This window comes from Gopherus flavomarginatus, chromosome 9 (genome assembly GCF_025201925.1).
Source record: "Gopherus flavomarginatus isolate rGopFla2 chromosome 9, rGopFla2.mat.asm, whole genome shotgun sequence".
Classification (NCBI taxonomy): domain Eukaryota; kingdom Metazoa; phylum Chordata; order Testudines; family Testudinidae; genus Gopherus; species Gopherus flavomarginatus.
This window is the reverse complement of record NC_066625.1, coordinates 56774813-56787272: the sequence shown is the minus strand read 5'-3', so window position 1 is coordinate 56787272 and position 12460 is coordinate 56774813. Positions and strand designations below refer to the sequence as shown.

Here is a 12460-nt window from a genome sequence, read left to right as displayed (position 1 = left end):
TCTAAAGACTGAATGAATAATAATAATATTCACCCGAGGACAGAAGAGAATAATAAAGAGTTAGAGTATAATTTGTAGATGACAAATCATATTAACAGCAACCCTCAGATTATTATAGAGCAGTTCCACGTCCACCACACACACGCACACGTTTGGATGATTACATCTAAAAGAAGATATGCAAGCTGTGGGGAAGTGAGCTGGAGTTTTTTGTACCATGATTATTTGTTTGTGCTATTAGAACAATGATGGGCTCACAAATATTTCAGTAATGCTGACATACTTACACTGGAAATCACTTTTTATTTTAAGTAGTTTAAAGACCATGTTTTAAGAATAAGAATTATGGAACCCGCAGAAATTGTTCTACTCTGTACAGATCCCATTAATGGTACTCAAAGGTTTTCTTAATATCTTTATGCTGTATGTTATGTGTATATGGTTGTATTCTACAAAACATACAAGCTCCTTCTGAACAAAATATTGTAAATTCCATAGCCTATTTTTATATTACATATTCTTTGTACTCTTCAAAATATTACCACTTGTTTTCACTGTCAGGCTCAGTAATGCAAATGGTTAACTGCCAATTTAGGATGATTATATTTATTAGAACTGTACTTGTACTTCATACAAAATAATTCAGCTTTTAAGATAATATTCTAGGAGAAATGTCTTAGGACACATTATATATCACTTGGTATTTCTTTAAATAAGAGTATGTATGATCAATGTGTCTTCACTGTAACACCACTTTGTTAATATTTTCTTTGGGATGTGTGCTTGGCAGATTCTCACTATAAACTTTGCCATTTGTGGCTAGTGACTACATGATCTGCTCTGAGCCTCTGCAGCAGCCCAGGAAGGGTCCATCACGGTCCTGGTTTCCCTGTTTCCTTTAGGGAGGAAGCAAACTGTTTTGGCTTATACTATGCTGCTGACTGGAGAGAGAGGGAGCAGAATCAAAGCTCCATCTACTGTTCCCATCACTGACTGTCTTAGTGGGGAGCCACCTAGTGTGACAGCTTTTGTGAATCCCATTCTTAGGCGCCTATCTCCCTTCATTCAATGTACATGGAGTCTGAGTGCCTAACTCAAGCTTTGTGAGTCCCACTGACTTTCTAGGCACCTGTGAGGGTTCATGCCCCTCGTTGCAGGGCAACATGGCCTAGTGGCCAGAGTCCATAGGATTGCCCCTGGTTATGGGGTAGCATGGCCTAGTGGCCAGAGTCCATAGAATTGCCCCTGGTTACGGGGTGCATGGCCTAGTGGCCAGAGTCCATAGGATTGCCCCTGGTTATGGGGTAGCATGGCCTAGTGGCCAAAGTCCATAGAATTGCCCCTAACAGCACCGCAGGACTTTGCCAAGGGCTCAGCGGGGGTGGGAGGAGGTCCTACCAAAACACGCTGAGGCTTACCGGGGACCAGGTACCAGTCCATCACTCCCTCCGGGCTGCTTCCTACCAAGTCGAGCGTTGGGGCCTCCCATGAGTCTCCAGGTTCTCTGCGGGTCTCTGGGTCCATCGCCTCCTCAGGCTCCTCGGTCTCTTCCTGCAGCAGGGCTTCGTTCTGGCCAGAGGAAGCTTCAGACCCCAGTGAGTTCAAGGGTGGTGGCTGGTCCTCCGCAGGGGCTTCCCGGATAGGTCCTTCCCCTACGGCCGCCAGCCCAGACTGAGCTGAATTCCTTCTTTTTATACTCCCAGAGCACTTGGAGCATGCCCAGTACAACCGGGGCGGGACTTCCTCTGTCAGAGCTAGTGGTCTGACATTGCTGGGGCTAGTGCAGAGTGGGGCCGCCCCATCACAGCACCTAACAGGTATGGCAATGCTGAGCATTGCAATGCCCGAGTTCTTCTGTGGAGCTAGCCCTTACTGCTTTGTATCACCAAGTAAGCTGGGTCATGATCTGGACCTTAAGTGGCAACTTTCCTCAATACAGCATGAAACACTGCCAGCATTTTATATTGCTAGGTCCTGTGTGTGATTTTTTTCTTCCCACCATATGTATCTATTTGCCAACATATCTGCAGAAATTTGTGGGAAATTAATGGATTTCACATAGATAACCATCATTAATGGACATTGCTCATATAAACCCCATATGCATGTGTAAGAAAATAGAATCCTATTGTATTATAAACTTAACACACAGACATACACACACACACACACACACACACACGTCTTATAAAATATGCACTTTCAATGAAATCATCTACTGAATCTTACTCTTCTATAAGCAAATATATTTAAATAAACCGCTAATTTGTTTCCCTCAAATTGGTTTCATGCTCTACCACTAATATAAGTAGTTGCGTAAAATAAGAAATACATAATAGCTATAAGATATCAACTGTAGTGAAACGACTCACAATGAATCTGTTTGAGACACTGAACGGAGGAAAATTCATGCACATTTCTTTTTGATTTTTGTTATTATTTAATTTATTGCAATATAGCAAAATTAGCAGTGGTAAGAGAAAGAGACTTCATACTCTTTACAGTTCGATAATTACAGGGTAGATCCTTAAGTATGATAAGGGCGAAATATAGAAAACAAACCAAATTTTGACTTGAGTAATGGCCTCATTTTCAAAACATCATTTAAAGTGTATGTTTGCAATATTTCTTGAAAACAACTATAGCTACTATTCCATTATCTGATTGACACCAATGCTAAATAGAGCAAAGATAAACTATATTCTCCTGGTAAATATGTATGCAGCATTGGTTCAAATGGAGCACTCTAGAACACAGATATGTAATATATGCTTGCTTGCCTTTTATCAGAAGAATTCAATTTCTTTTACACAACAATTAAACTAGAATTTAAAACTATGATCCATTTTATATAATTTTGGATCGGATTAAAATAAGCTTTTGAGTTATAAAAATTATATTGATTGTTTAAAGAATTCTTTTTTTCTCCCTTATACCGTAAATTAATGGAAGAATGTACTATTAATTGCACTAATGATGTCCACTTTTGGACCTTACTGAATAACAGCCTGACCTTGAGAGCTGCTGAATACCTCCAACTCCCACTGAAATTATTCACCCCAGTGTAGTTGAGAGCAGAATTTGGCTTACTGTCTTCTATTTTTGAGCAATCACTTATGTGAATACAGATTGTATTGCCATTTCCATGCTACAAAAATCCTCGACCAAATGATTGATTCTGCTGTAGCTATTAGATAAATAAAATGCACTTCCACCTATACTATGCAGCATAGCTGTAGACCTGAAGAAGATCTCTGTGTAACCTTGAAAGCTTCTCTTTTTTACCAACAGAATTTGGTCCAATGAAAGATATTACCTCACCCACCTTGTCTCTCTTTCAACCTATAACACAGTCATGAAACAATGTACCATGACAAAGCTGACACATGACTTTCTAAGATACCTAGTACCACCATAATAACGGAAATAATGGGCTAAATTCCTTCCTGTCATACAGTCCTGGAAATCCCACTGGGTCTGACACTCAGTTACTCCTGTCCTGTGGTTGGGGCAGGAATGAAGGGGTAATTAAAGGTAAATGTAAGCCACCTTTGTGCTCCCGGTACTCTGGGGTCATTCAGGACCTTGCCTGGTCCCCAGCGTAAGTTGAAGTAACCTCAAGGCTGCTCCAGCTTACTCTCTGCTTCCCATGACCTCTTAGAGGCTCTGGAAATCAGAAAATAATCACAGTACATGGAATTTCAGCCATGCCTCCCTTCACACCCTGACCTAACCCTTATACCTGGGGTTAGGTCAACTGTAGAGCCCCTCTACTGGTTTTACACCAGCCAGGAGAGCTTTCTGCACTGTGGATATTATATGGGGCATTTCCATCCATTTAAGGAACTTTTACACTGCCAGAGTTGCGTAAAGCGGACAACGTAAACAAGAATCACGCCCATTGGCTTCAATGGGTTTGCAGAAGGTGTTAAGTCAAAATTTGGCTCGCGTAAGTGCCATTACTTATGCTGTAGAATGGTGACTTACATTGCAATGTGCCACATATAGCATGCAGTAAAACACAGGGGAAACATAAAAGGCTTGCCAGCAGAAGAGGAACACCTCACCCCTCCCAAAAAAACCAACCCAACATATCAGGTCTGAGACTTCACTGCTTTGCACGTTTATTTACACCTGTGAAAAGTGCTGATCTGACAGTATTTTACTCTGCATTCATTTTGCAGAGGTGTAAAGGACCACACATGATGCAAGGGAGAGGAGAACTAGCCCATGTTCTCCAAGTGTCTGATCCAAAGCCCACTGATATCAATGGAAAGACACTTACTGACTTTAGTGTATTTTGGATAGGCTCCAAAAGAAGATATAGGCAAATTATTTAACTGGAATGTACTATTTCAACCAGTGAAAATTTTCACTTCAAGTACAAAGAAAAAAAAAGCAAACTAAAGAGAACTCGTCAAACTTCAGTTCTTTTTAACATTTCTAATAAGAAATGGGATACTTCCTTCTGAGCTTGCGAGTATCAGTAGCAATATAAACTATACTTCAATTTCACTTTGACAGCAATAACGACATAAATGTTTTTCTCCTTTTTGCTGAAAACCATCACTCAGTAATGTTTACCGAAACAGTCTGTTTCTGAGCTCTGTGAGCCACTATACTTGGTAATATAGGCAGCATGATGTCATTTTAACCTTCTAACATGATGGGAAAGGAAACACAAATGGCAACCACTCCTATGGCGATGTAATAATTACATTAATTGCTTCTCAAAAATGGGCAAGAGGGAGAAAAATGAGAGAGGCTTAAAAGATACTAACTACTCTAAACTGAATGTTGTGAGTTTGAGTATTGCTGTGCTAAAAAAGTAAAAACACAAGTCCAAGTGAATCTGAAAGCTTATTGTGAACGTAGCATGGTCATTTGAAATATATACAGGTTAAGGGAACAAAAGATTTACAAGGCTGGATTCTCTCATTTATTTGGCAATGTAAATAAGCCAGAGAGCTGCTGACTTTTCCTAGCTAAGGATTCTCCAGATGTAAATGACTGCAAGCTGGTGCAGCTGTGGGCGGCAGAGTGAGGGCACAAAAGGGAGCAATAGCCTGCAAACAGTAGAATTCAAACACCTCAAACAGCACCATAGCCAAGGCTGCTCTACCCTATGCTGGGGTTATAACCAGTGCAGAACTGGCCTCACAATCAAAGAGTCGTGGCTGGCTATTCAGCCCCCTCAGTTGCATTCAGAGGATAACAGGTATATCTAAGAATTTAGGCCACAGTCTTTCCTTAGTCTATATTTGTGACTGCCAATCCACAATTGTCATGATAGGTATGCACAAGCACTGAGTGGAGGACTTCTACAGGACTTAAATATTGTTATTTGAGCAATTGTGGAATCTGATTGAACTTGAAGTGAAGGAATATTTGCTACAATTAAATATAACATAATATTACACTTTGTGACATGGGTCACAGAAAATTTTGTTTCTCTAACTTCCATCAACTTACACATTTTGGCAGATATGAAGTTACTTATTCAGGTTCATAAGACTTGCAGCTGGCTCCCTACTTAAATCTGGCAGTATTCTAAAATATCAGGAAAAGCAACTGGAAAAAATCCATGTCAAATCCATCTGTTTAAACTTCGTTTACTTGTGGTAACAGCATACACATGTCTAAAGTTACTGATAAACCACAGAAAGCTTATGTAATCCTGTTGCTATCCAAAACTAAAAACAATATTCATCTTCATCTAATAACCAGAGAAAAATCACTGTATATATGAATCATGTGGGCAGGGGTGGTCTTTAATTTATCTGTTAAAAAAGGGCGGGGACTTTCACAAAAGTAAGAAAAGGGAAGAAATGCACTCCATGTATCTCAGGTTTTATTGGAAACATCTGTTTAAACAGTAAAAAAAACATTAAAAAAATCAAATTATAGTTTTTCTATAAAGTCATGTTTTGTTTGCTGTAACTTCTTTTATAGCAAAAAGTTTTTTTGTTTTTTTTTTTATGAAGAGCATCTGGTGAGTATCAGATGCATCCGGTGAAGGAGCTGGAATCTCCAGAATGGTCAATTATGTAACAACTAGGTTATATGGAAAGTTTCTTCCTAACCCCCTGAAGTAGGAACGTTTATAACTCATATATTCACGTACATACATGTTGAATGCTTTCTTGATTCCAACTAAGCTGTGCATTCCATGTGTTAATTACGTAATAAATAATACCTCTTTTTCCAGAATACGAGAAATCTCTCCTAAAGTCCTGTCCAGAGCAGAAACCTTGTTGTTTGCCAATGAACTGCTATCCTGTACTTGGAACTGCTTTAGAAGATCTTTTGCTAATCGCTGCAGCCTTAAACAGTAAACAAAAGACAAAAATGAGTTAAAAAGAGAAAAAAGTTACATTCAAGTAAAATCTCAAAGATACCTACTGAAACTTAATGAGCCTCAATTTGATTAAAACAATTAAGAAAAATGTATATACAGGTATTACTACTCATATTGCAGTAGCATCCAAAATGTGTACCACAGAGGAAGACGACAGCCCCAGCCTAGAAAGAATACACTCTAAAAAGGACAAGGAGATGAAGAAAGGAGGAAGTGAGGCCACATGCAAGTAAAGAGATTAGGACAATCATAAGCACTTATTAGTCACCTGTTTGTTTGCTGCTGCTGTTGTCTTTTTTTAAGTTAATCACAGTTAATTCCCTGCATCCTTCCTCCACAATTCAACCTATTTGTCTTTCTCAGCTTCAGTTTCAGTATTCTTTTGCCTCCTCCTCCCAGCTTTCAACTATCTCCCTCCACACAGATGAGCAATTCACTCAGGAGAAGAGTAAAGGACATAGAACAGTAGACAATTTAACTAGTTTCTTGAGAAGTGGGTTTTTAGGGGTGACTGAAATGAAGAGAGTGCAGTGGCTTTACAGACCAGTTCAGGAATGGCATTCCATTCATTAGAGGTAAAAAAGAAAGCGTGGTGGTAGCTGTGGCATACAGAGATGAGGTGGGATGGAGCTGGTTTCATTGGTGGAGCAGCATGAATGTGGGAGGATGACATAAGAACCAAGTAGGGATAAGTAAGGAAGGAAGTTATGCAGGACCTTAAAACTGATCACTAGGCACCTGAACATCATGAGTGGGGGAAGGGAGAGCCAGGAAACATTCACAGTGGGGGTGGCATGGGTAGAATGACAGGAAAGGGAAGATGATCACCTTTCGAAGAGAGGAAAGGCCTTATTTGCGCACAGACTGGCTAACCTGGTAAGGAGGGCTTTAAACTAGGTTCGACGGGGACAGGTGAGCAAAGCCCACAGGAAAGTGGGGAACAAGACCTGGGAGATGGGTTGGAAGCAGGAGGGAGCACGGGCTATAATGGCAGAGAGGAAGGAGGGTCAGGGCAAAGCTGGGAGGCAAAATCAAACCAGTATCTTAGATGCCTTTATACAAATGCAAGAAGTATGGGTAATAAGCAGGAAGAACTGGAAGTGCTAATAAACAAATACAACTATGACATTATTGGCATTACTGAAACTTGGTGGGATTATACACACGACTGGAATGTTGGTGTGGATGGGTATAGTTTGCTCAGGAAGGATAGACAGGGGAAAAAGGGAGGAGGTGTTGCCTTATATATTAAAAATGTACACACTTGGACTGAGGTGGAGATGGACATAGGAGACGGAAGGGTGGAGAGTCTCTGGGTTAGGCTAAAAGGGGTAAAAAACACAGGTGATGTCGTGCTGGGAGTCTACTACAGGCCACCTAATCAGGCGGAAGAGGTGGATGAGGCTTTTTTCAAACAACTAACAAAATCATCCAAAGCCCAAGATTTGGTGGTGATGGGGGACTTCAACTATCCAGATATATGTTGGGACAATAACACCGCGGGGCACAGACTATCCAATAAGTTCCTGGACTGCATTGCAGACAACTTTTTATTTCAGAAAGTTGAAAAAGCTACTAGGGGGGAAGCTGTTCTAGACTTGATTTTAACAAATAGGGAGGAACTTGTTGAGAATTTGAAAGTAGAAGGAAGCTTGGGTGAAAGTGATCATGAAATCATAGAATTTGCAATTCTAAGTAAGGGTAGAAGGGAGTACAGCAGAATAGAGACAATGGATTTCAGGAAGGCGGATTTTGGTAAGCTCAGAGAGCTGATAGGCAAGGTCCCATGGGAATTAAGACTGAGGGGAAAAACAACTGAGGAAAGTTGGCAGTTTTTCAAAGGGACGCTATTAAGGGCCCAAAAGCAAGTTATTCCAATGGTTAGGAAAGATAGAAAATGTGGCAAAAGACCACCTTGGCTTACCCTTGAGATCTTGCGTGACCTACAAAATAAAAAGGCGTCATATAAAAAATGGAAACTAGGGCAGATCACGAAGGATGAATATAGGCAAATAACACAGGAATGCAGAGGCAAGATTAGAAAAGCAAAGGCACAAAATGAACTCAAACTAGCTATGGGAATAAAGGGAAACAAGAAGACTTTTTATCAATACATTCGAAGCAAGAGGAAGACTAAGGACAGGGTAGGCCCACTGCTCAATGAGGAGGGGGTAACAGTAACGGGAGACTTGGAAATGGCAGAGATGCTTAATGACTTCTTTGTTTCGGTCTTCACTGAGAAGTCTGAAGGAATGTCTAGTATAGTGAATGCTTACGGGAAGAGGGTAGATTTAGAAGAGAAAATAAGCAAAGAGCAAGTAAAAAATCACTTAGAAAAGTTAGATGCCTGCAAGTCACCAGGGCCTGATGAAATGCATCCTAGAATACTGAAGGAGTTAATAGAAGAGGTATCTGAGCCTCTAGCTATTATCTTTGGGAAATCATGGGAGACGGGGGAGATTCCAGAAGACTGGAAGGGGGCAAATATAGTGCCCATCTATAAAAAGGGAAATAAAAACAACCCAGGAAACTACAGACCAGTTAGTTTAACTTCTGTGCCAGGGAAGATAATGGAGCAGGTAATCAAAGAAATCATCTGCAAACACTTGGAAGGTGGTAAGGTGATAGGGAATAGCCAGCATGGATTTGTAAAGAACAAATCATGTCAAACTAATCTGATAACATTCTTTGATAGGATAACGAGCCTTGTGGATAAGGGAGAAGCGGTGGATGTGATATATCTAGACTTCAGTAAGGCATTTGATACAGTCTCGCATGATATTCTTATAGATAAGCTAGGAAAGTACAATTTAGATGGGGCTACTATAAGGTGGGTGCATAACTGGCTGGATAACCGTACTCAGAGAGTAGTTGTTAATGGCTCCCAATCCTGCTGGAAAGGTATAACAAGTGGGGTTCCACAGGGTTCTGTTTTGGGACCGGTTCTGTTCAATATCTTCATCAACGATTTAGATGTTGGCATAGAAAGTACGCTTATTAAGTTTGCAGATGATACCAAACTGGGAGGGATTGCAACTGCTTTGGAGGACAGGGTCAAAATTCAAAATGATCTGGACAAGTTGGAGAAATGGTCTGAGGTAAACAGGATGAAGTTCAATAAAGATAAATGCAAAGTGCTCCACTTAGGAAGGAACAATCAGTTTCACACATACAGAATGGGAGGAGACTGTCTAGGAAGGAGTATGGCAGAAAGAGATCTAGGGGTCATAGTGGACCACAAGCTTAATATGAGTCAACAGTGTGATACTGTTGCAAAAAAAGCAAACGTGATTCTGGGATGCATTAACAGGTGTGTTGTAAACAAGACACGAGAAGTCATTCTTCTGCTTTACTCTGCGCTGGTTAGGCCCCAACTGGAGTATTGTGTCCAGTTCTGGGCACCGCATTTCAAGAAAGATGTGGAGAAATTGGAGAGGGTCCAGAGAAGAGCAACAAGAATGATTAAAGGTCTTGAGAACATGACCTATGAAGGAAGGCTGAAGGAATTGGGTTTGTTTAGTTTGGAAAAGAGAAGACTGAGAGGGGACATGATAGCAGTTTTCAGGTATCTAAAAGGGTGTCATCAGGAGGAGGGAGAAAACTTGTTCACCTTAGCCTCCAATGATAGAACAAGAAGCAATGGGCTTAAACTGCAGCAAGGGAGATTTAGGTTGGACATTAGGAAAAAGTTCCTAACTGTCAGGGTAGTTAAACACTGGAATAGATTGCCTAGGGAAGTTGTGGAATCTCCATCTCTGGAGATATTTAAGAGTAGGTTAGATAAATGTCTATCAGGGATGGTCTAGACAGTATTTGGTCCTGCCATGAGGGCAGGGGACTGGACTCGATGACCTCTCGAGGTCCCTTCCAGTCCTAGAGTCTATGAGTCTATGAGTCTATGATCTTAACTAGTACCAGAAGGTTGAAAAGGGAACCAGCATGTCTGTAGAATCTATATCAAGATCATTTGTAGTTAATGATTTTAAAAAAAAATTCTAAATGGGGGCAAGGCCTAGGCAGGGAGAGCTCCTGCTTAATCAGTGGAAGGTGGTATTTTTTATTTTTTTCACTTAAAAAGAGCTAAGTAAATAAATCTATAAAAAGACTTCACAGCACTCTGAATCTGGAGAGTTACAATGCCCAATAAAAGTAAAAATAAAAATGATCATCAGGATTTCTTTGAGCCTAGGACTTGTTAGCATCTGGTTAGCTGGACCCGCTGACATTCAGCCAGAGGATTTTTCTGGGAAAGGAATGCTAACAGTTGCTTAAGTCCAAACAAGATATTCTCTGCACTGCCATGCCCTCCGTGAAAAACAAAATTGAAAGAATTTCTTCTGTACTTACTAAACTAGGAGCAAAGATAGAAAAAAGAAGAAAAAGTGAGGGATATGGGACTGCAAATCTCATTAATTAAATACTGTGACTGAACAACATAAGCAGGTTACAAAATTAGTGAAAGGCAGAATGGCTGCAGCCCATACTTAGAAAACCAAATAAGATCTACAAAGATAAAAAGTCTAGGCAGTTTTAGTGGAAAGTCATTTAGTCCTACTTTATCTTCTGGAAAATCTACAAGATTTCTGAATCTAAATAAATATCTATTTGAAAATAACTACTGCAGTCCCATGAGGAAACCCCATAAAACTTCATTAAAAAGAGCGAAGCATCATAATCACAACTCTGTCTGATTTGAGAGAGCAAGATGGAATTCTGCTTGCTGCAGGTAGTATAAAAAGAACAGAAATCAAATCGGAGTAAGATCTGAGGTCAGCCATGCAGGCCTAAAGAAGGGACTTTGATGCTCTTAGAGAATTTGGTGGATAAAGATGACAAAGCCTCATTTTTCTATATGGCAAATCTTAAAGCCTCTTTTGATGAGGAAGTGTGTGTGTGTGTGTGTGTGTGTGTTTTATCTACATGTGGATCAGACATCAGTGTCCAGAGTACTTAACATTACCTAAGACACTGCTCAATGCAAGGACAAAGATTAGAGGGAAGGGGAAAAGGTCTTACTGAATAATTATAATTAAAGCTAAGATTTTGTCATGGGTATTTTTAGTAAAAGTCCGGGACAGGTCATGAGCAATAAAGAAAAATTCATGGAAGGCTGCGACTTGTCCCGGACTTTTACTAAAAATATCTGTGACAAAATGGGGAGCTCAGCTGCAGGGTCCCCAATCCGCCTGCGGTAGCTTGGAGTGCCTGGGGCGGGGGGCGCCCGGGGTGTAGTCACAAAAGTCTCTGGAAGTCATGGATTCCATGACTTCCACAACCTCTGTGACAAAATCGTAGCCATAATTATAATATCAAACTGTCACCTCTGTTGACAAGTTCCCCTGCTTCCTTCCCGAGTTGGAAAGACCATTTTGTGTGCACCTGGCAATACAAAGATTTTCACACCATTATATTGTTATATATCAGTGTGAGTCTGTATAAATGCTTTAATTAAACATTAATAAATTGGAGTACTAAGAAACTAGAACGTTATCTATCGCTGGAGCAGATTTGCTCATTACTCAGTTATTTTCCCTCCAGCCAAATAAGATAGGCACTGACTCATACTAATTTGTTTCATCTGGAATGATCTTTATTTACTGGAAATGCTGGTCAGTTTTAATGTTATATTGCATGTTTGAGAGTAGGAATTTTTCTTCTCTTTTTGCATTATATTGACTTTGACCTTTTTATAAAGACTGCACAAAAAAGGTGTGGCTATTATTAACAACAACGATTTCGAAGTTAAATGTATAGTCTGAACAATGTTTATTGTATTTTTGGATGCCCACCCAATCTGTGCACTGGAACAGACTTATTTCCTTAATTTTTAAAAATTCACAAGTTGCGGATATTATTGTATCGGTCTCTCTGGAAGATAGATTGTGGAAGGGTATATAATGGAAGAGTTCAGATTGTTTTTGGAATATGCAACATGATATTTTACATATATACATTTAAATTAACAGATTGTATAAACTGTGAGTGTAATTACTTATCTACCTTAACTCTTTTTCTTCTATACTTTTAAATAACCATAATGTTCCTTTACTTACACACACACAAGAAATCTTATCTTAAAAGGTAAATTAACAGATAAAAAGA

At 39.9% G+C, this 12460-nt stretch overlaps 1 protein-coding gene across 7 annotated transcripts in view; it reads right to left on the bottom strand.

Annotated features, from left to right (window-relative positions):
* The window catches only part of SCAPER (S-phase cyclin A associated protein in the ER), a 357501-nt gene that overhangs the window by 158858 nt on the left and 186183 nt on the right, over positions 1-12460 (bottom strand). For all 7 annotated transcript variants that reach the window (XM_050966970.1, XM_050966969.1, XM_050966973.1 and 4 more), the window contains one exon: positions 6197-6323. In XM_050966970.1, coding sequence (XP_050822927.1) covers positions 6197-6323 — 127 coding nt within the window. The remainder of the gene's footprint in view (positions 1-6196; positions 6324-12460) is intronic.